This window comes from Geotrypetes seraphini, chromosome 14 (genome assembly GCF_902459505.1).
Source record: "Geotrypetes seraphini chromosome 14, aGeoSer1.1, whole genome shotgun sequence".
Lineage (NCBI taxonomy): Eukaryota > Metazoa > Chordata > Amphibia > Gymnophiona > Dermophiidae > Geotrypetes > Geotrypetes seraphini.
The window spans coordinates 58,462,109-58,482,898 of NC_047097.1; the positions used below are offsets into that span (position 1 = coordinate 58,462,109).

Sequence of the window (20,790 nt, forward strand, 5' to 3'; positions counted from 1 at the left end):
GTAGGGAAGAAACTGGCTAATCAGATTTGCAGAATCAGATGCATCCAGCCAATGTGGCCAAGACAGACAACATATGTGCAACTGGAAGCTTGGGTTTGAGCATTTGGTCTCTGCCAGTCTGCTCTGCTTTGCCTACCCTCCTGCAGGGTTTTTGTAAAGCTGTAACTTGCTGTGGTTATACAGGGAGCCACAATGATAGAGTCAGAGGAAGCGCCTTTACAGAAACAGTGGGTCTCCAGTGATAGGAGGAAAGGAGATTATAAACCCCCTTTACTTGTATGCAAATATGAACCACTGGGAGATGAACAGGAAAAAAAGCAGAAGAGGCTCCTGAGATACTGTAAGAGTCTTACAGAAAAACTGTTATAACAGATCCACTGATGAAAGGATCACTGCAGACATCAACACATTCCTAGGAGAACTATATTTTAAAAGTGACAAATGGATGCTAAATCAGAGGACAAAACAAGGGATATTTTTGGGGGGGTGGAAACAACTCTCTGGCTCAGTCATGGCCTATTAAAAAATGACTATAAAATGAAATGTGATAACCCCATATGGTTGGACTTCATTCGCTGATACACAGAGGTGACGTGTTTCTCATGTATGAGACATGAAAGGGGGGATTTCCTCCCCCATCTTCTTCATATGTTTTTTTTATTGTAGGAAACTGGTTGAGTTGGAAGCCTTAACAAAGGAAAGGGGGAGGCAGAGACAGAACAGAAAGGTTCCTGGCCCTTGAACTGCTCCTTGGTTTACAGAAGATTGATTTTGGGGGGAGAATTTATCAGCAGTATCAGAAAGGCACTGGGTGGAGAGGGGAGGGGGGAAGAGGGGAAGAGCCAACCCGGGAGGAGGTATCTGAGCACCTGGGAGGGAGAGAGGCCAAAGTGCTTGAGCTACAGAGTGAGAAAATATGTTTTTGACACAGCTCATGTCACTGTGTTCAATACAGCAGCCACAGTGCTACAGCCAATGCCAAGAATACAGGAATGCAGAGCGCAGGAAAGGGCAGGTCGTCTGAAGGTTGTGCCCAGTTCAGACAGGGTGGAGGCATTTCTGAAGCTTAAGGACCTCTCCACTTGTACCTCAAACCCGGGTGGCATCCAGAATCTGAGAGGAAGTGCCCACCGGAGGAAGCTGGTAGGTGGCGGAGTGGTCTGAGGTTTCTGTGATGTGATGCCATGTGTTGCTCACACTGTGCCCCTGCTTACTTCTCCAACGGGACCCGATTGATCGTCACAGGTGAGACCCTGTGTGTTTTGTGTGCAGCAACCAGTTCAGCAGGGAACCCGGATCCAAATCCAATCAACCCATCAGATAGTAAATAATGATAGAGAGCCATCCTGGTGAGGGAGAAGGAGGGATTTATGAAAGTGCTATGATGATATATACAAGAATTAATGGATTCCATTTCCTGTGTTATGCACAGTCAGGGGTCTCCAGTCTTGGTCTATGCAAGGATGCAAAAATAACCATTAATGAGAACCTTTATATACACACAACATGTCCTGAAAATTTGGCCTGACCACCAAACTCAAGTTATAAGGATTCACAGAAAAATATACAGACTCACATACACACACAAGAGAAATGCATAAATACACAATCTGAAAAGCCAAGTTTCCCTTCCAAACATAAGCAAAAATTGTTGCACTACCACAGTCATTACTCAAGTATTCAGACAATGAAAATACTCCAACCACATCTCCCAGTTAAACCCTCTGCTCTCTCTCTCTCTGCTTCCAGTGCAGTCAGTGGGGCTGATACAAGAGTGTGAGGTGCCCCAGACAAAACTGTGGTTTTGCATTTTCAGTGTTATCTCTCAGGCCCCTTCCACCCAAGATTTTGACAATTAAATTTAACAATCATGATTACCCAAATATCAATTATCCCATAAGCTCTCTGAAAAGCCGTAGCAGTAAATTTGAGGTACTGAGATCATATTCCGCATACCCTGGCTTAGGGAGAGAGGTTCATTATTGTCATAATATGTGGGAAATATTGTAAATCTAAGCGCAGATATTGCCCCAATAAAAATCATACTTTTAACTTCTAAACTTTGTTATATTTAGCAGAGTCTCAATTATCTGACATAAACAGAACCGGCCCATTGTCGGATGATTGAAAAGTTGTATAACATGGAACCCATTGAGATTGCATAAAAAGTGTGTATTTCAAGTGCCGCAGTGAAAGAAGAGCCTTATAAGGGCTAAAAATCCTTCGCTCCCTTAATGTGTTTCCTTTGAATGTCTCTTTGCTTTTAAAAATTGTAGTTCTCCCTATTTTTTCCTGGTGTCTCTTGTAAGTCAGTATTAACATAAGTATTGTTTATATGTATCATTTATTTTAATGTAAATTGCTTAGAAATCATATAAGCGTTTTATCAAATTTTTAATGAAACTTGGAAGAGTCTCAACAGTAAAGCCAAACAGAGGAAGGTACACTTCTCCCTCCATATTCGCGGTTTCATTATTCGCAGTTTCGATTATTCACGGTTTTTAGCTTGCTGGCTCCTCCCCCCCCCAAAAAAAAAAAATTACATCAGCTTGCATAGAGAAATCGCTGATTCCAAGCGTTTACAGAGAAAATTGTAATGTAATGTAATGTAATTTATTTCTTATATACCGCTACATCCGTTAGGTTCTAAGCGGTTTGAAGAAAATATACATTAAGATTATAAATGAGAAGTAAGAAGGTACTTAAAAAAATTCCCAGCACTTTCTTCACCGTGTTTTGCCTCTCCTTCAGGAACAGGCCAGGTCTCCCATCATATTATTCCCGGTTTCACTATATTCACAATGGTTTTTAATAGAAAACAGCGAATAACATATGAAAAAAGTTATTCATAGTTTTTCTGTATTTGCAGTTCTGTTAATCCCCCTATCACAGTGAATACGGAGGGAGAAGTGTACTGCCCTTTCACTGAATCAGATGCCAGGAAAGTGTGTGGGGTGGGGAGCCATGGGGGTCCGTCAGATATGCTGAGTGGTCAGATTAGGGAAATACACATACACCATGAAGCCAAGCCTTAGATTGTCTTCTGCTCCATTTTTCTTTGATCGGCATTGCGAACACTTCCCTCCCCCTTATAAAGTGATACCATTTTGGACTCTGGATCCATACTGAGAAAAAGGACCTGGAGGATCTGCATTAGGGATTTTACTAAGCCACGGTAGAGTTTTCTACTGCAGCTTGAAGCTCTAAATGCTCCAATGCTGCTCCAACACTCAGAAATTCTATGAGCATCGGAGCACCACATTTAGCACTCTGGGCAGAGCAGGATTGACCAATAGGCCTAGGGCCCGAAATGGTCAGGGGGGCCCGATGAAGGAGAGCATCAACATTTAGCGCTGGGAGCCACGCTGCTCCTGACCCTCATTGAGTTCCTACGAGCGTCTCCCCGCGCTAAAAACTGCTATTGCACTTTGAAAGAAGAGGGCCTAACAAGCCCAAATTATATAAGCCATATAGTTTTTAAAAACTGCTTCTACAAATTACACATAATCAGGTCATTGGACCCGCTGACTGTTAATTCATTCCCTCATTATTTCAAAACTTGATTACTGTAATTCATTATTAAAGGGCGTCACTCAAAAACAATTAAGGAGACTACAATTAATCCAAAATGCTGCAATAAAAATCATAATTTAAAAAAAATATATGATCACGTAACGCCGCTCCTAAAAAATGCGCACTGGCTGCCAATACCCCATCGTATCTCCTATAAAATTGCACTATTATCATTCAAGATCCATCAGTCAAATCTTCCTATCTTCCTAGACTATTGATACCACACACTCTTTCCAGATCCCTGCGTTCGACCAATCAAAATCTACTTTCTGTACCCTCCCTAAAGATTATTGGCACAAGATGTCCAAGATATTTTTGGCCATCCCACCACAGTTGTGGAACTCACTCCCATTAGAGATGAACCTATTCTAGACAGGTTTAAAAATTCATTGAAAACCTTTCTTTACAAAGATGCCTTCAAAAATTAAAACCTTCTTTCACAGATAACATTAGCCCAGATTACCTTTCCATTATTTTATTTCAAATGATCTACTCTTTCTTTCTTACCCTTCAATGTCGCCTTTTTCTAAAATATTGTAGTTCTACCCTTTTTCCTCCTGTGTCTGTATGTTTGTCCTCAGAATTTGTCCTTGTAAGTATAACTATGTGTTTTTGTTACCCCTGATTTTATCATAAATGGAATTCGCTTTGAAATAAAATTATAAGCGTTTGCATAAAATTTTAAGTGTCAAGAAAAGTGTGGAATATCCCGTAAGTTTCATGGCTCCACATTATTCTCTTCTTGATTGGGCTGAGAACTTTCCAGCAGCCCCTGATATTAACTACAGGAAATGTAAGAAATGAAGTTGTAAAAAGATCTTTTCTCCCCACCCTGGATGTTTTATTTCTGTTTCTTATGGGCTGTATTTATAGGTTTCCGTTTTCTTTCCCGAACCTGCCCGTCTTGTTTTGCTCAATCCAGCCAGACGGCCTCCTGACCTCTCATCAAAAAATAGGGCATTCAGATGGGGAAAATGTTTCCACTTTTAAAAAGATGATGTTTACGTTCTCTAAAAGCGTTTGAAGGGGGAGCAGGGGGACTGTCCACGTTGCCTTAGTTTCTCCAGACTTTAGCAAGTCCTGATTCTGGATTTTCAGTGAAATTCAGGCTTAGGACCTGCGTTTTATGTTTTAATTACATTATGGGGCTCATTTTCAAAGCACTTACCCCCCCCCTTTATGAAACCGCACTAGCGGTTTTTAACGCCGGAAGCCACACTGAATGCTGTGCACTGCTCCCGACACTCCTAGGAACTCTATGAGCATCAGGAGCTGCGCGCAGCATTCAGCGCGGCTCCCGGCATTAAAAAAACGCTAGCGCGGTTTTGTAAAAGGGGACCTACCCCCTCCTTTGTTAATGCATAGCGCAGGTTTTAGCGCTGGCAGCGACAGTAACTGCTCTGACAGTAACTGCTCCTATGAGCGTCGGAGCAGTTACCACCGCTGCTGGCGCTAAAACCCACGCTACGCGTTAGTAAAGGAGGGGGTAATTTATTTATTTAAAAATTTATATACCGTATATTACCTATACGGTTTACATAATAACATGCATATTACAAATTACCATACTTTAAAAAACAATCAGCAGGTCAGAAGACAATTTAAGATCATTCTAAATATATAATCTATCCTTCCCCTCGCTAAAAGGCATTTCCCACACAGGAAAGCTAGGGACATCCCTCCACTTCAAAATCACTGAGCTCTGGAACAACCTTACCTCCCCTCTTCGGAACTTGAGCTCTCTCCAAGTTTTCCGCAAACATCTGAAAACCTGGCTTTTCTCAAAAAATGTAAGTCTCCCTCCAACTTAGGAATCAAGGAAACTCTTATATCTTGGCATCCCAAGTCCTCTAAATTTTCTTCACACTTCTACCTCTAACCCTCTGTTGTAGTTCCTTCCCATTTCTCCTACTGTAAACCGCGTCGAGCTCTACGAACGTGGAGATGATGCGGTATACAAACCTAAGGATTAGATTAGATAATCTCAACACAAGAAAGCATTAACAAACATTTAACATTTTCTTAAAATTCATCCTAGCAGAACAGAAACGCAAGATTCCTGGCTGTGCATTCACCGCTACCGACAACATCGCCGCAACCAATTTTAATATGGGAGATTGGCAGCCTGCCCTCTGAACGTAATCCCGCCTGCCTTCCCTGAAATAATTTTCACTTCCGGTTCTCAACGCCAAATGCCTCTCTAGAGGCGAACTAACCCTTCATGTTCTATCCTCCCCTCTCCTTTTTTATCGCAATGTATTTTTGGCCACCTCTTGTACCTCCCTCCCCCTTAAGTCTTAAGTTATGTAACCCCCCTCCCCTCACTAAACTTTTGTGATGGGCTTTCCCCTCTCCCCCCCCCCCCACTTTTTAGCATTTGCTTTTAAATTTATTTTATTGACAGTAAACCGCCTAGATATTTTTTGATAGATGGTATATCAAGAAAATAATAAACTTGGAAACTTGGATTTTAGGCCGATAGATTTTTTTTAAACCTTTGAAAAACAGTAGGAGCAGAGCAGAGGACAGTGTGCACGGCTCTTCATCCCAGAACTCCCATTCCAGGTACCCCCGCAAATTTTGAAAAACCACGAATATGGTTTTTATAGGCAGGAGAGGGCAGCTGGGGCGCCAGCGGGTGCAAAACCACTCTCGGTATGCTCCGACCGCCTCTTCCTTGTTGCTGATTGGTGTAACCTGAATTTAGTACAGGAAGAGGCGGTCGGAGAATACCGTAAATTAGTGAGTCCGCGATTCACGAATCGCAAATTCGCGGGGGAACACTGTATATCTGTATCTGAAGAAACATGATGTTACCTGATGCACCCTTAAATGCTTCTTTCTGTTTCACTTTCTCTTGGGTTCAGATAGGGATGAGGTTGCTTCTCCCTCTGTCAATGTCTTCCAACCCTCCTGCAGCGAGATCACAGAGCACCATAAAGCCACTTTGATCTGTCTGATCCAAAACTTCTACCCAGGGTATGTGGAAGTGAGCTGGAGGCAAGGCAGCCAGCTGGTCAGCCCCGAGGCTGTGGCCACTGACCTACCAAGGAAGGTGCACAATGACCTATACAGTATGAGCAGCAGACTCCGGATCTCCAAGGCAGAATGGTACCAGGGTAGCACATACTCATGTGAGGTGAAACACATGTCCTCACCGCCCATAGTGGAGCCCCTGAGAATACAAGGTAAGGACGCAGGGCCAGCCCATCCATTAGCCCAGGCTAGGTGGTTGTCTAGAGCAGGGGTTTCTATGGGACAGCAAACAACAATTGCAATCAAAACAAAATAATTGAAAATGGTAGCCCCACAATTTCAAAGAGTCAGTGATGTGTATTTTCGCCGACAGGAAATGTGGGCAGTTCTCAAAAGCCCATTTACCTAGAGAAATTACTTTTGGAAACCACCTTTATTATTTGTGCAAAAGTGCGGTACGCCTGCACACAACAACACACAATATTTAAAAGCATCAGGTCTTGGAGAGGGGGGAGAGACTAGAGATCTGAAATTGAAATGGAGTACAAGATTGTAGTTCAGCTACTGCTAGGTCAGTGGTCTCAAACCCACGGCCCGGGTGCCACATGCGGTCCACCAGGTAACTATTTTGAGGCCCTTGGTATGTTTATCATAATCACAAAAGTAAAATAAAACCATTTCTTGATTATATGTCTCTTTAGCTATAAATGACAATATTATTATTAAGACTTAGCCAAAAGGAAATATTTATACACTATAAAGAGTTTTACCTCATGCAAAATTGTCATTTCTTTAATAAGACATTAACTATTTTTTTTCTGAGGCCCTCCAAGTACCACCAAATCCAAAATGTGGCCCTGCAAAGGGTTTGAGTTGGAGACCACTGGACTAGGGTAACCAATACCCTTCCACTGACCTTACAAGGTCACCTTTAGGGAGGAACCTCAGGGCAAAGCCATCAGGACACAGTGCTTAACACAGTACCTACGAGAAGAGACATCTCAAATCTGAGAGGCAAATTTGGCTCTCGTATACACAGAGACTCTTTGAGAATGGCACTGCACCTAAGAGAAGAGACATCTCAAATCCTAGACAAATGCAGCTTATATACACAGTGACACCCTGACACTTCAAGACTGACACTGCACCTAAGAGTAGAGACATCTCAAACTAGAGACAAGCGCTGCTTCTACAGACACCTTGACACTCCAAGACTACCACAGCACCTTAGAAGTGACAGCCTGACATTCCAAGACTGACACAGCACAAGAGAAGAGACATCTGAAACCCCAGAGATAAGTACACAGAGAAACCCTGACGCTCCAAGACCCACACTGCCCCTAAAGGTGAAGGAATGGTGTGATTTTAAAAGATTATTGGCACATAAGGAGAAATTATGTACAGTGGTGCCTCACACAACGAACTTAATTGGTTCCAGGAGCAAGTTTGTTATGCGAAAAGTTCGTTATGTGAAACGCGTTTTCCCATAACAATACATGTTAAAAAAAATAATTCGTTCTGTAGCATAAAATATGCTAAGATGACATAAAAAAAGATAAATTTTTTGTTATTATTTTTATTTAGATACATCTAAAAACATAATTGTTTTTTAAAACAACACACATTTTTTAAATTTAAAGACAGACTAAGTAGAGTCTAATTTTACAGTGAGAGAGGGCAGAGTCTCAGCGGCAAAAACTGGGACTTAACTGTTCATTTTTTTTTTTTTCTAGCATCGGGGAAGCGGCGAGAGTAGCTCCGCCCCCCCCCCCAACGCATCAGCAGTAGGCGCCGGGCCCCTGCGAGCCGACGGTCCGCCACTGCACAGGGAGCCAGGCGGAGAGAGGGCAGTTAAGCGCAGTGCCTGCGCGGAAGGATGCAGCTCGGGCGACTTCGTTGTGTGAAACGAAGTTCGTTGTAGGAAGCAAGACATGAAGTTCGTTGTGCGCAGCGTTCGCTGTGCGAGGCGTTCGTTATGCGAGGCACCACTGTATATGCATGGATCTAGAGAGCTTTTCAAACTTTCCTTTATTGTACAGCTTTGCCCTTATTGTACAGAAGAGGTTCTCAATACAGTGGATGCCGGTACATCCATATTTGACTCCTAGGGGCCTTGGTCAAAGGACTCATTATGGCTAGAGAATGACACGGGGACAAATTTTTCCCTGTCCCCGCAGGAACACAATTTTCCCATCCTGTCCCCACATGTTTTGTTGCTGTCCCTATCCCTGCCCCATTCCTGTAGGCTCTGCCTTAACTGTACAAGCCTTGAACACTTATGATTTTAAAGTGTTTGAGACTTGTGTAGATGAGGACAGAGCTTAGGCATTGGTGGAATGAGGCATTATGACATCACAAGCTGAGCTCTAGAACATTGATACTTATGATGTTAAAGTGTTTGAGGCTTGTGCAGATGAGGACGGAGCTTAGGCATTGGTGGAATGAGGCATTATGATATCACAATCTGAGCTCTAGAATGTTGCTACTTATGATGTTAAAGTGTTTGAGGCTTGTGCAGATGAGGACGGAGCTTAGGCATTGGTGGAATGAGGCATTATGACATCACAATCTGAGTTCTAGAATGTTGCTGCTTATGATGTTAAAGTGTTTGAGGCTTGTGCAGATGAGGACAGAGCTTAGGCATTGGTGGAATGAGGCATTATGACATCACAATCTGAGTTCTAGAATGTTGCTGCTTATGATGTTAAAGTGTTTGAGGCTTGTGCAGATGAGGACAGAGCTTAGGCATTGGTGGAATGAGGCATTATGACATCACAATCTGAGCTCTAGAATGTTGTTACTTATGATTTTAGTGTTTGAGGCTTGTGCAGATGAGGACGGAGCTTGCAGGAATGGGGCAGGGACAGGAAAAGAACTCACGGGGTTGAGACGAGAAAATGAGTTCCCGCGGTGAAGGGGAAAAATTTGTCCCCATGTCATTCTCTAATTATGACCCTGATTCTTTAAAGGTCGCCTAAAGGTAGGCGCCAATATAGGGGCCTAACTTAATAATGAGTGCTGATATTGGCACTCATCACTTCAGAATCAGCTTTAATTGGACTTAATGGAAAGTTAGGTGCCTAACTCGAAAAACGATTCTATAAAAAGTAGGCGCCTAGCCCACAGCGCCGACACTGTAGGCAGGCGTGGTTGGGGAGATCATGGGCGTGTTTTCGAGTCAGGCACCTCTTTATGAATTAGATACTTTTAGGCTCTGATATCAGCACCTAACTTTAGGTGAAGAAAACCCTGGAATAAATTAGGGATGCATAAATGTTAGGAAGCTGAGCCCCTCCTAAGCACGCTTAGGTGACGCTAAGCGTGATTCTATAATAGGCAGAGGCTGCAGCCCTAGGTGACGAGTGCTAACAACAGGGTATTAGTCTTTCATGCCAAATCAGTGTAAAATTATGAGAATTAAAATATATTAGATTAAAATGTGACAAGGACCTAAGATTAAGGTAAAAAGAAGATCTAATCTAATCTAATCTAAACCTTAAGTTTATATACCGCATCATCTCCATGAGTATGGAGCTCGACACGGTTTACAAGAACTTAAAATAGTGGGTAGAGAAGAAGAAAAAGGATTACATGAACTTATGTGAAGAAGGGAGGGGGGGAAAAGGGGGGGAACGATAGAGTTACAATTTGCTGAAATAATCTAATCTAATGATGTGACAGAGGCAGAAAACAGGCAAGACGAGAGACTGAGCACACAGACTAATTCTGCCGCTCTAGAAGGGCGAGAGTGTGAGGTACTTGACCCCAGGGCAGGATTAACCAATAGGCCCAGTAGGCACGTGCCTAGGGCCCGAAATGGTCAGGGGGGCCCGATGAAGGAGGGCATCAACATTGTTTTTTCCAAATGGCGATGGGCCCCTCCAGCATCGATCGGCAACGCGTGCCCCACTCCGATCGGCAACGCGTCCCCCCCCCCTTGACGAAAGTAAGACAAGCAAGCAACACAGGTAAGAAAGGCAACAGGAACTGTAATTCTGCAAGTGGTGCTGCTTGCCCAAAACTTCCCTCTGACGCAGCTTCCTGTTTCCGCCTGGGCACATGGTGGGGTGGGGCGGGGCAGGGGGCCCAGTGTACTTGGAGGCCTAGGGTCCCTCGATGAATTAATCCTGCCCTGTATGAACCTCTTACAGGCCCTCACATGCTGGTTTCGCTTGGTTATGTTTGGCTCACATGGGACTCTCTTTCTTGCTCTCTCTCAGGCGAGCAGGGATCGTTCCAGAACAACATGAAAGCAGCGCAGATCGCTCTCCTGCTCCTGCTCTCAAAAAGCATTGTTTACAGCTGTTTCCTGGGAGCAAGCAAGGTAATTCCCTCATAGCCACCTGATTCCACTCCCTCCAAACCCTACTGCCCTGCCTAAGAAGACCCAATCTTGTCCTTTATCTCGAGACAAAGAAAAAAAAAAGAAGAGAATGTTTTCAAATTCCTTCCCTCTTCCGTCAGGAGCAAAAGAGACTTCTTCCCACTTTAAAAGCTGCAACCCTTTATTCGCCTCTATAGCAGGTCCATTTCAAGCCTTTTATTTTCTTTGCAGGGCAATCAGTAATTGAGGTTTCTGGTGACAGCAGTGCAGGAATCCTTCGCACCTGGGACTGATGCCATGCAAGAAGAGTTCAGTCCTGCGTACTCCAGCCTGAGCTTTCTCTACAGCTTTTAAGTGCTCACAACTTTGAACCTTCGTCTGTTATGTCCAAATCTTTTCCACAGCTCTTACTTTCAGACTTTACAAATAATGTAATATTTCTGAAAATAAAGGGGTCCTTTTATCAAGGCGCGGTAGGGGGGGGGTTAACGCATGGAATACCGCACGCTAAACCACCTGCCGCGCTAGTCGCTAATGCCTCCATGGACGAGGCGTTAGTTTTTTGCCTTGCCACAGGGGTTAGCGCATGATTAAACGTCCGACGCGCTAACCTCGCCAGCGCACCTTGATAAAAGGAGCCCAAAGTGTTATGTGCCCACATGAGATAAGTCTCTAATCTTTTTTTCAGATCTCCCTCTTTCCACCTGTCCATCCATCTGGTCTCCCCCACCTTTATCTCTTTCCATTACTACTACTTGTTTCCAAATATTTAGGGGGTGTAACAACAAGTTGTATCCCCCCTCCTTAACCCAGTATTATTTCCTCAGCCCTCCTGCACCACCGGACTATTTTACCTCCTCCCAGGAAGCAAATCTCCCATAATGCACTGCTTCTTGCCCAATCAGAACAAGGGTTACAACACCTCTGTGGACTAATAAAAATCTTGCCAATCTTTTATTTTTATTTCATTTTAGAAATGTATATGACCTCCTTACACGTCCAGGGTGGGAGGGAGGGAGATGAGAAAACATTATTATTCATTGTATCTAATATATTGAAATTATACATGTGGTTCTATTTCAGTGGTCTCAAACTCACGGCCTGGGGGCCACTTGCGGCCCGCCAGGAACTATTTTGAGGCCCTCGTTATGTTTATCATCACAAAAGTAAAATAAAACAATTTCTTGATCATATGTCTCTTTAGCTATAAATTGCAATATTATTATTAAGACTTGGCCAAAAGGAAAGATTTATAAACTATAAAGAGTTTTACCTCATGCAAAATTGTCATTTCTTTAATAAGAGATTAACTATTTTTTCTGTGGCCCTCCAAGTACCTAAGATCCAAAATGTGGCCCTGCAAAGGGTTTGAGTTGGAGACCACTGGCCTATAGGAAGAGGAGATGCAAATGTTAAGAGCCTTAGCCAATAGGGAGAGAAGGAGATAGTGGATGCTGTGGATGGCCATCGTGTTACTATGTTTCTATAACCATAAGGTTCTATGACATCACAATGCAGGTGTAAAGAGCCTTAGCCAATAAGGAAAGGAAATGAAAATGTTAAGAGCCTTAGCCAATAGGGAGAGGAGGAGATAGTGGATGCTGTGGATGGCCATCGTGTTACTATGTTTCTATAACCATAAAGTTCTATGACATCACAATGCAGGTGTAAAGAGCCTTAGCCTATAGCAATGGTCTCAAACTCGCGGCCCGCCAGGTATTATTTTGAGGCCTTCAGTATGTTTTTCGTAACCACAAAAGTAAAATAAAACAGTTTCTTGATCATACGTCTCTTTAGCTATAAATGACAATGTTATTATTAAGACTTGGCCAAAAGGAAAGATTTATAAACTATAAAGAGTTTTACCTCATGCAAAATTGTCATTTCTTTAATAAGACATTAACTATTTTTTCTGAGGCCCTCCAAGTACCTACAGATCCAAAATGTGGCCCTGCAAAGGATTTGCGTTTGAGACCACTGTTCTATTTTCATTAGTTAAGGGGAGGAGGTGGGGTGAAAATGTTTGTTTTCGAAATATTTCCATATTTAAAGTGGTTTTGTTTGATTCGTGTATGGTTAAATTCACTGCATTGCACTGCTAATAACTGAAAACTAATAAAGATTTACAAAAAAAAAAAAAAGAAACGTATATACCGTTTCATACACAATATTTTTTTTATTATTTATAATTATATAGTCTTATTTTACAAGAATTAATTCTTGTTACATTGAATACAGGGAAGAAAATTTTAACACAATAATACTTTTACAACAATCATCATAGTGATAAACCCCTTCTTAGACCACAATAAACAGGGGGTGACCAAAACTAAAATTAGAGAGAAATTTAGAGGAATACTACAAAGAAGAAAGGCATAATGTATCTAGCGCCCATTACTATTATTATCCCTTAATCCTTAATGATCTGCTTAACATCTAGAAATTCCTTCAAATGGTTAGGAGAGAAAAAAACATATTTAACACCTAAGTACCTAACCAGGCATTTGCAAGGATACACCAATAAAAATGTTGCTCCAATATTTATAGTCTGTTGTCGCATTGCAAGAAATTCTTTCCTCCGTTCTTGTGTAGTCTTAGCTACGTCAGGATATATCCATATTTTCCGTCCCCCAAATAATTTTTGGGAATTTTTGAAAAACAATTTCATAATCATATTCACATCCTGTTCAAAGACAAATGATACTAGTAATGTTGCTCTGTCCATTTCAGATGTTATCGTTTGTTCCAGTAAAGCCGTCACATTTGCAAAATCTATCACATTTGTCTCTCCTTCTCTTCTTTTCCCAATCTCATTTCCATTTGCCTTTCCATTTCCGTCAGGCATCTTTTTATTTGGTAGGTAATAAATTTTGTTAACTGGAGGAATACAGTTTGAAGAAATTTCCAAATTCTCAATGAAGTATCTTTTCAACAAATCAATAGGTAACATTCCTGAAGTTTGAGGAAAATTTAGAAAGCGGAGGTTCAAACGCCTATTAAAATTTTCAAATTGTTTTAGTTTCTTATGAATGGTGGAGCTATCTTTAATTGAAGCCAATTTGAATTGTTGCAATTGTTGTATATCCACCTGCATTTGCTTGGCTTGGCCTGTATACTCTAACTTCATAGATTCAACTGACCCAGTCAATAATTCCAATTTTTCATTTAATTTTGTTACTACATACACAATATTAAAGACAAAATAAAAACAGATACATGATAAAATACACACATAGTAAAATGAATATACAATATACAATCCTCAGGAAAATACCATAATATGGATAACAGAGATCATAGATAAGTCATCAGTTTTAACTGGAGTAACTAAAAAAAGGCATCTATGAATAGGTGCTGTGTGTACAGAAAAAAAAAGCATTCGTGCTACCTTTTATCAAGGCGCGCTATGGGGGTTAGCGCGTCGGACATTTCATCACGCGCTAACCCCCGCGGCAAGCCAAAACACTAACGCCTCGTCAATGGAGGCGTTAGTGACCAGCATGGCAGGCAGTATAACGTGCGGTATAACGCGCGTTAAACCCCCCCCCTACCGCGCCTTGATAAAAGGAGCCCCTAGTTTAAAAGATTTGGGGTGGCACACGCTAGGTGGGTTTGCTGGGGAAACTTTGATACTCCTAACCTTCAGGACCATCAAAATTCCTTGTTCCCGTCTTCAATGTTAGTTCTGCATACCACTGTCACAAAGTTCCCCCCAAAAAAGAGGAGAAAAAGGACGTCATATAACAAGCTTCAAACTTTCTTTTTTTTTTTTTTTTTAAATTATTTATTTATCAAATTTTTACATGTTATAAATCAAGTATCCACTTGTACAGAAAGTTGAAGAAAAGCAAGAAAATAATACTCAAAGGTAAAATACATAATAATCAACTCAAATAAAATAAATATTTAGCTTAAATTCAGCTCAAGTCCTCAACATTAGATCCAAGAAGGATAAGGCGGACATATTAACAAATGCTAACAACCGCTAACAACTATCAATTCAAATATTAGGAAAACAAGATCCCCTGGCTGAGAAAGGATATCATTATTCAAATGCACTTCACTTTGCTTCTTACTGTGGCTCTTGCTCCAGATAAAAACTGGTTGCTTAGATTGTTCTTTAGAAATAAAATGAAAGAATTTCTTGGACAAAAAATATTAATGTTTCCAGACTTGGCACGGGAAACCCAGAGGAGAAGGCGAGAGTTTCTTTTGATGAAGCCAGGGGTTACATCTCTTGGTGGGACTTTTTTCCTTCGACACCCTTGTAAATGTGTAATACAATACCATATGAAGAAATATGTATTCTTTGAACCATTCCAGTTGACAGCCTTTTTGGCAGGAACTCGGCTGGATGAAGGAAAATTAAAATCAAACTTTCTAAAAATAAAAGAACAAGAGGGCATTCGGAAAAGTTGAAAGGGGACAGATTCAATACAAATGCCAGGAAGTTCTTCTTTACCCAACGTGTGGTGGACACTTGGAATGCGCTTCCAGAGGACGTTAGAGGGCAGACTACAGTACTGGGATTTAAGAGAGGATTGGACATTTTCCTGCTGGAAAAGGGAATAGAAGGGTATAAATAGAGGATTACTGCTCAGGTCCTGGACCTGTTGGGCCGCCGCGTGAGCGGACTGCTGGGCAAGGTGGACCTCAGGTCTGACCCAGCAGAGGCATTGCTTATGTTATGTTCTTATGTTCTTAAGCTTTCTTATTTATTTACCTTCTCAAGTTTCAAGTTTATTGATTTTTAATATCCCGATCATAAAACAAATATCTGACCGGTTAACAATAAAAAATTTTAAAATAGGAGAGTAAAAACTAGATATTGGTGTATTAGAAGAGTTAGAGAAAACACATTAGACATACACTAACAAACATGACTGTGAGGATAGATGGGAAGGAGGGAAAAGTTACATAATATTAGAAGAAATGAGATAGAGGGAAGGGATAGGACATGAAGGATAAGGGTACATGGTGTAAATGATATGCGCTGAAATAAAAGAGAGCTGTTAGGGAAAAAGATGAGCATATAAATAGATAAAGAAAAAAAATTAGGATTTGTCAAAGACATCCTGAAATAGAAAAGTTTTAAGATTAGTTTTAAATTTAGGTAAGTGAATTTCGTTCCGGAGAGATTGAGGGAGAGAATTCCATAGTGTGGGGGCTGTTATAGCAAAATTAGTTTTCCTTGTATAGTAGGATTCTTTTAAGGAAGGAATGAAAAGAAGTTTTTGGTCAGTAGATCGTAAGGAACGGGGAGAACTTTGAGGTATTAATAATTTGTCGAGAAATAAAGGCAAGTGTGAAAGTTTGATTTTAAAAGAGAGCAGTATGATTTTATAAATTATACGGTGTGTGACTGGAAGCCAGTGAGCCTCTTTGAGAAGCGGGGTAACGTGTTCGAACTTACCTATTTTGTAAATGAGTTTGATAGCGGTATTTTGTACAAGTTGCAGACGACGAAGTTCTTTTTGGGGAAGTCCATTTAATAGTGAATTGCAGTAATCCAAGTGAGAGATAACTAATGAGTGAATAAGGATTTCAATCGAGCCGGTATTTAGAATAGAACTGAGTGACCGGATGATACGTAATTTAAAGAAACAAGTTTTTACAACTGAACTTATGTGGTCATGAAAAGTAAGACTCACTAGCGATTTTAGCGCCGGTCGCTGCGTTAACAGCTCCGACGCTCAGAATTCCTTTGAGCATCCGAGCTGTTACCGTCGTGGCCAGCACTAAAAATGCTAGCGCAGCTTTGTAAAGGAGGGGGCTTATTTAAGATATTTCCAAAATCATTTCAGCAGGCAGGGTACAAGTTTAACATGCATAGGGCTTCTTCTACGAAGCCACGTGAGCGGCTTTAGCACGCGCGACTTTTAATCGCACGCTGGCCGAAAAATTACCGCCTGCTCAAGAGGAGGCGGTAGCGGCTAGCGCGTCTGGCAGTTTAGCGCGCGCTATTACGAGCGTTAAACCGCTAACGCGGCTTCGTAAAAGGAGCGAATAATCTCAGGACAATACACGAAATAAGGCAAATATTTTTTTTTTATCCTGTAATTCTCTACAAGGAATCTATGCAATATGAGTTGGGCCAAGGGCTCCTTTTACAAAGGTGCGTTAGGGCCTTAACGCGCGAATAGCAGGCGGTAGTTTTTCGGGTAGTGCGCACTATAGCGCGCGCTAATCCGATGCATGCACTAAAAACACTAGCCCCAAGTTCTTGAAGTTGCATTTTATAAGTCAGATATTCTTGTTAAAGGGAAGAGGTGAACGATAGGGGGTTGGCTATAGAGAAAAGAAATATGTCTTTAGTTTCTTCCGGAAGTCAGTGTAAGTAGTGGGTTGTCTTCAGGGCAGGATTAATTCATCGAGGGCTCCTAGGCACACAAGTACACTGGGCCCCCTGCCCCGCCCCACCCCACCATGAGCCCAGGCGGCAACAGGAAGCTGCGTCAGAGGGAAGCTTTGGGCAAGCAGCACCGCTTGCACAATTACAGTTCCCGTTGCCTTTCTTACCCGCGTTGCTTGCTTGTCTTACTTTCCGTCGATGGGGGGGGGGGGGGGCTGCGTTGCCGATCGGGGGGGGGGGGCCCATCGCTGTTGCCGATTGATGCTGGAGGGGCCGTTTGGAAAAAACAATGTCGATGCCCTCCTTCATCAGGCCCCACTGACCATTTCGGGCCCTAGGCACGTGCCTATTTGGCCTATTGGTTAATCCTGCCCTGGTTGTCTTAGATATGTTGGCAGTTTGTTCCAGATAAGAGGTCCTTGGTCTTCAAAGGTAGCCTCAAACGTCTTAAATATAAATGAAAACTTATCATAAAATAATCATCATGCAAAGAATAAACCACCAAATACCTTTAATCTAAAAATTGCCTGTGAAAAAAGTAATGATATTAATTGTTTTCTAAACTGAGGTCATGATGTCATCATTCGTAAATTGATTGATAAACTAGTCCAGATCTGAGCACCCTTCAAACTGAAGCATGGCAGCACGATTCATTTACAGGATAACATCAAGCAATAATTTCTCAGATGATTGTAAACTACGATTAAGTCGATAGAGCTTTAACGATAATGCAAGCACATTACTCAGAAATTCATAGTAAGCACCTTAAACCTAACATGCCAGTAGACTGGAAACCAATGTAACTCTGCCAATGCCAAGGAAATATGATCAGCTTTTGACAGACCCAACAACAGTCTCACGGCTGAATTTTGAACCATCTGTAGTGAATGAATCACAGCTTTTGAAAGGCCCAAGTGAAGTAACATAGAAACATAGAAGATGAAACATAGAAGATGACGGCAGAAAAGGGCTACAGCCCATCAAGTCTGCCCACTCTGCTTACCCACCCCCTGTCTATGCCCTAATGACCCAATTTCCTTATCTTGACCCTCGTAGGGATCCCACATGGGTATCCCATTTATTCTTAAAGTCTGGCACGCTGTCTGCCTCGATCACCTGTACTGGAAGCTTGTTCCAATGATCAACCACTCTCTCTGTGAAGAAATACTTTCTGGTGTCTGCAGCAGCCACTCTCTCCTCCTCTCCCTATTGGCTAAGGCTCTTAACATTTGCATCTCCTCTTCCCATAGGCTAAGGCTCTTTACACCTGCATTGTGATGTCATAGAACTTTCTGATTATAGATACATGATGGCAGATAAAGGCCAAATGACCCATCATAGAAACATAGAAACATAGAAGATGACGGCAGAAAAGGGCTACAGCCCATCAAGTCTGCCCACTCTGCTTACCCACCCCCTGTCTATGCCCTAATGACCCAATTTCCTTATCTTGACCCTCCCATTTATTCTTAAAGTCTGGCACGCTGTCTGCCTCGATCACCTGCACTGGAAGCTTGTTCCAATGATCAACCACTCTCTCTGCGAAGAAATACTTTCTGGTGTCACCATGAAATTTTCCGCCCCTGAGTTTGAGCGGGTGCCCTCTTGTGGCCGAGGGTCCCTTGAGAAAGAAAATATCATCTTCCACTTCGACACGTCCCGTGAGGTACTTAAATGTTTCGATCATGTCTCCCCTCTCCCTACGTTCCTCAAGTGTAGAGCTGCAATTTGTTCAGTCTCTCTTCGTACGAGAGACCCTTGAGCCCCGAGATCATCCTGGTGGCCGTCCGCTGAACCGATTCAATTCTGCGCACCTCTTTACTGTAATGTGGCCTCCAAATAAATCACAATAATCCCAAATCAATAAAATCATAGCTTGCAACACTACGAAAATTAGCTTCAGATAACAATTTCTTCAGGCATCACAATAATCTCAGTCTACAAACGGCATTGTGAATGGCAAACTTTATTTGCAATTTAAATAACAAGTTAGGGTCCCTTTACAAAGCCACGGTAGTCGGTCTCAGTGCGTCAAATGGGACGCAGTCCATGGGAATTGAAAGGGCTATGTTGCATTTGCCACATGGGGATCGCTAACGTGTCTTTGTAAAAGGAGCCCTTAGAATCTAATATAACTCCAAGATATTTACATTCTGAAGAGATCGTCACCTCGGTGTCATCAAATTTCACTGAGCTTAGGTAACTCTGCAGATTTTTACTGATTTAACAGGAATGAAATCTGTGTCTTCTCCACATTCGCTTTGAGTCTATTGGCAGTAAACCAAGACCTTGTTATAAAAATATTAACAGGCTCTAATGTTCTCATTTGTTAGCACAATAAAACTCCTCTATTATGCAAATAGCAAACAAATAGCACTCCCCCCTCCCCTTTTTACAAAACCGCGCAAGAGGTTTTTAGCGCTGGCCAGCACACTGAATACTCTGCGCTGCTCTGACACTCATAGAGTTCCTATGAGCGTCGGAGCAGCACAGAAGGGAAGGTGTAAAACACGGACCTCACGGACCTCGCGGATCTAAACCCGCACGTCCTTAAAAATCCGAGGTCCGTGCCACTTGTAGATAGTTTCTGGCTCTGACAGACCTCGATAACAATTTAGCGCTGCCGGATTTCGTCTCAGCATAGGGAGGGAAAAGTATTAGGATCCGTCAGCGCTACAATGTCATCGAGGTCTGTCAGAGCCCCTGGGGCTGCAGTTTAAAGGATTCGTTTTAGAGCCGCTCCAGCACTAGTCTCTGGCTCTGACAGACCTCAGTGGCATTGTAATAATAATAATAATAATAACTTTATTCTTGTATACCGCCATACCCAGTGAATTCTAGGCGGTTCACATTAATTTAAACATAGTTACATGCAGTTAAGTATTAATTGAACAGATTTACATAGAGTTAAGTATTAAATTGAACAGGGATGCAGGCAACGAAGTAGATGAAGTTGGGGAGCAGGATAGAGTGGATCGAGGGGGTGGGGGAGGGCGTAATAAAGGGGGAGGGGGGAGGATGGGGTTCTTTGAGGAGGGGGCAATTAAGTTTCCTGGCGTTGGAAGAGGTGTTTTTTGAGTAATTTTCTAAAACTGAGGTAGGTGGGAGCCTCGAGGATTAATTGGGCTATCCATGGGTTTAGTTTGGCGGCCTGGAAGGCGAAGGTTTTGTCGAGGAATTTATTGGAGTGACAGAGTTTTAGGGAGGGGAAGGCGAATAGCAGGATTCTGTGGGAGTTCTTGTTTCTGTGATTCAGGAAGAAGTGTGGGTTGATGTAGTTTGGGGCTAGACCGAATACTGTTTTGTAGCAGAAACAGGTGAATTTAAATAGGACTCTGGATTCCAATGGCAGCCAATGAAGTTTGTGGTAAAAAGGGGTGACATGTTCCCATTTTTTCAGGCCAAATATAAGGCGGACAGCGCTGACGGATCCTAATACTTTCCCCTCCCTATGCTGAGACGGATCCGTCAGCGCTAAATTGTCACCGAGGTCTGTCAGAGCCAGAAACTAACTACAAGCGTCACGGACCTCAGATTTTTAAGGACGTGCGGGTTTAGATCCGCA

The 20,790-nt window shown here is 42.3% G+C and overlaps 1 gene segment (V, D, J or C); it reads left to right on the plus strand.

Annotated features, from left to right (window-relative positions):
* The first annotated feature begins 875 nt into the window (after positions 1-875).
* Positions 876-12,046, plus strand: LOC117348054. The segment is given in 4 exon segments: positions 876-1,245; positions 6,441-6,761; positions 10,770-10,873; positions 11,105-12,046. Coding segments are annotated over 4 exon segments (498 nt in total).
* The last annotated feature ends 8,744 nt before the right edge of the window (positions 12,047-20,790 follow it).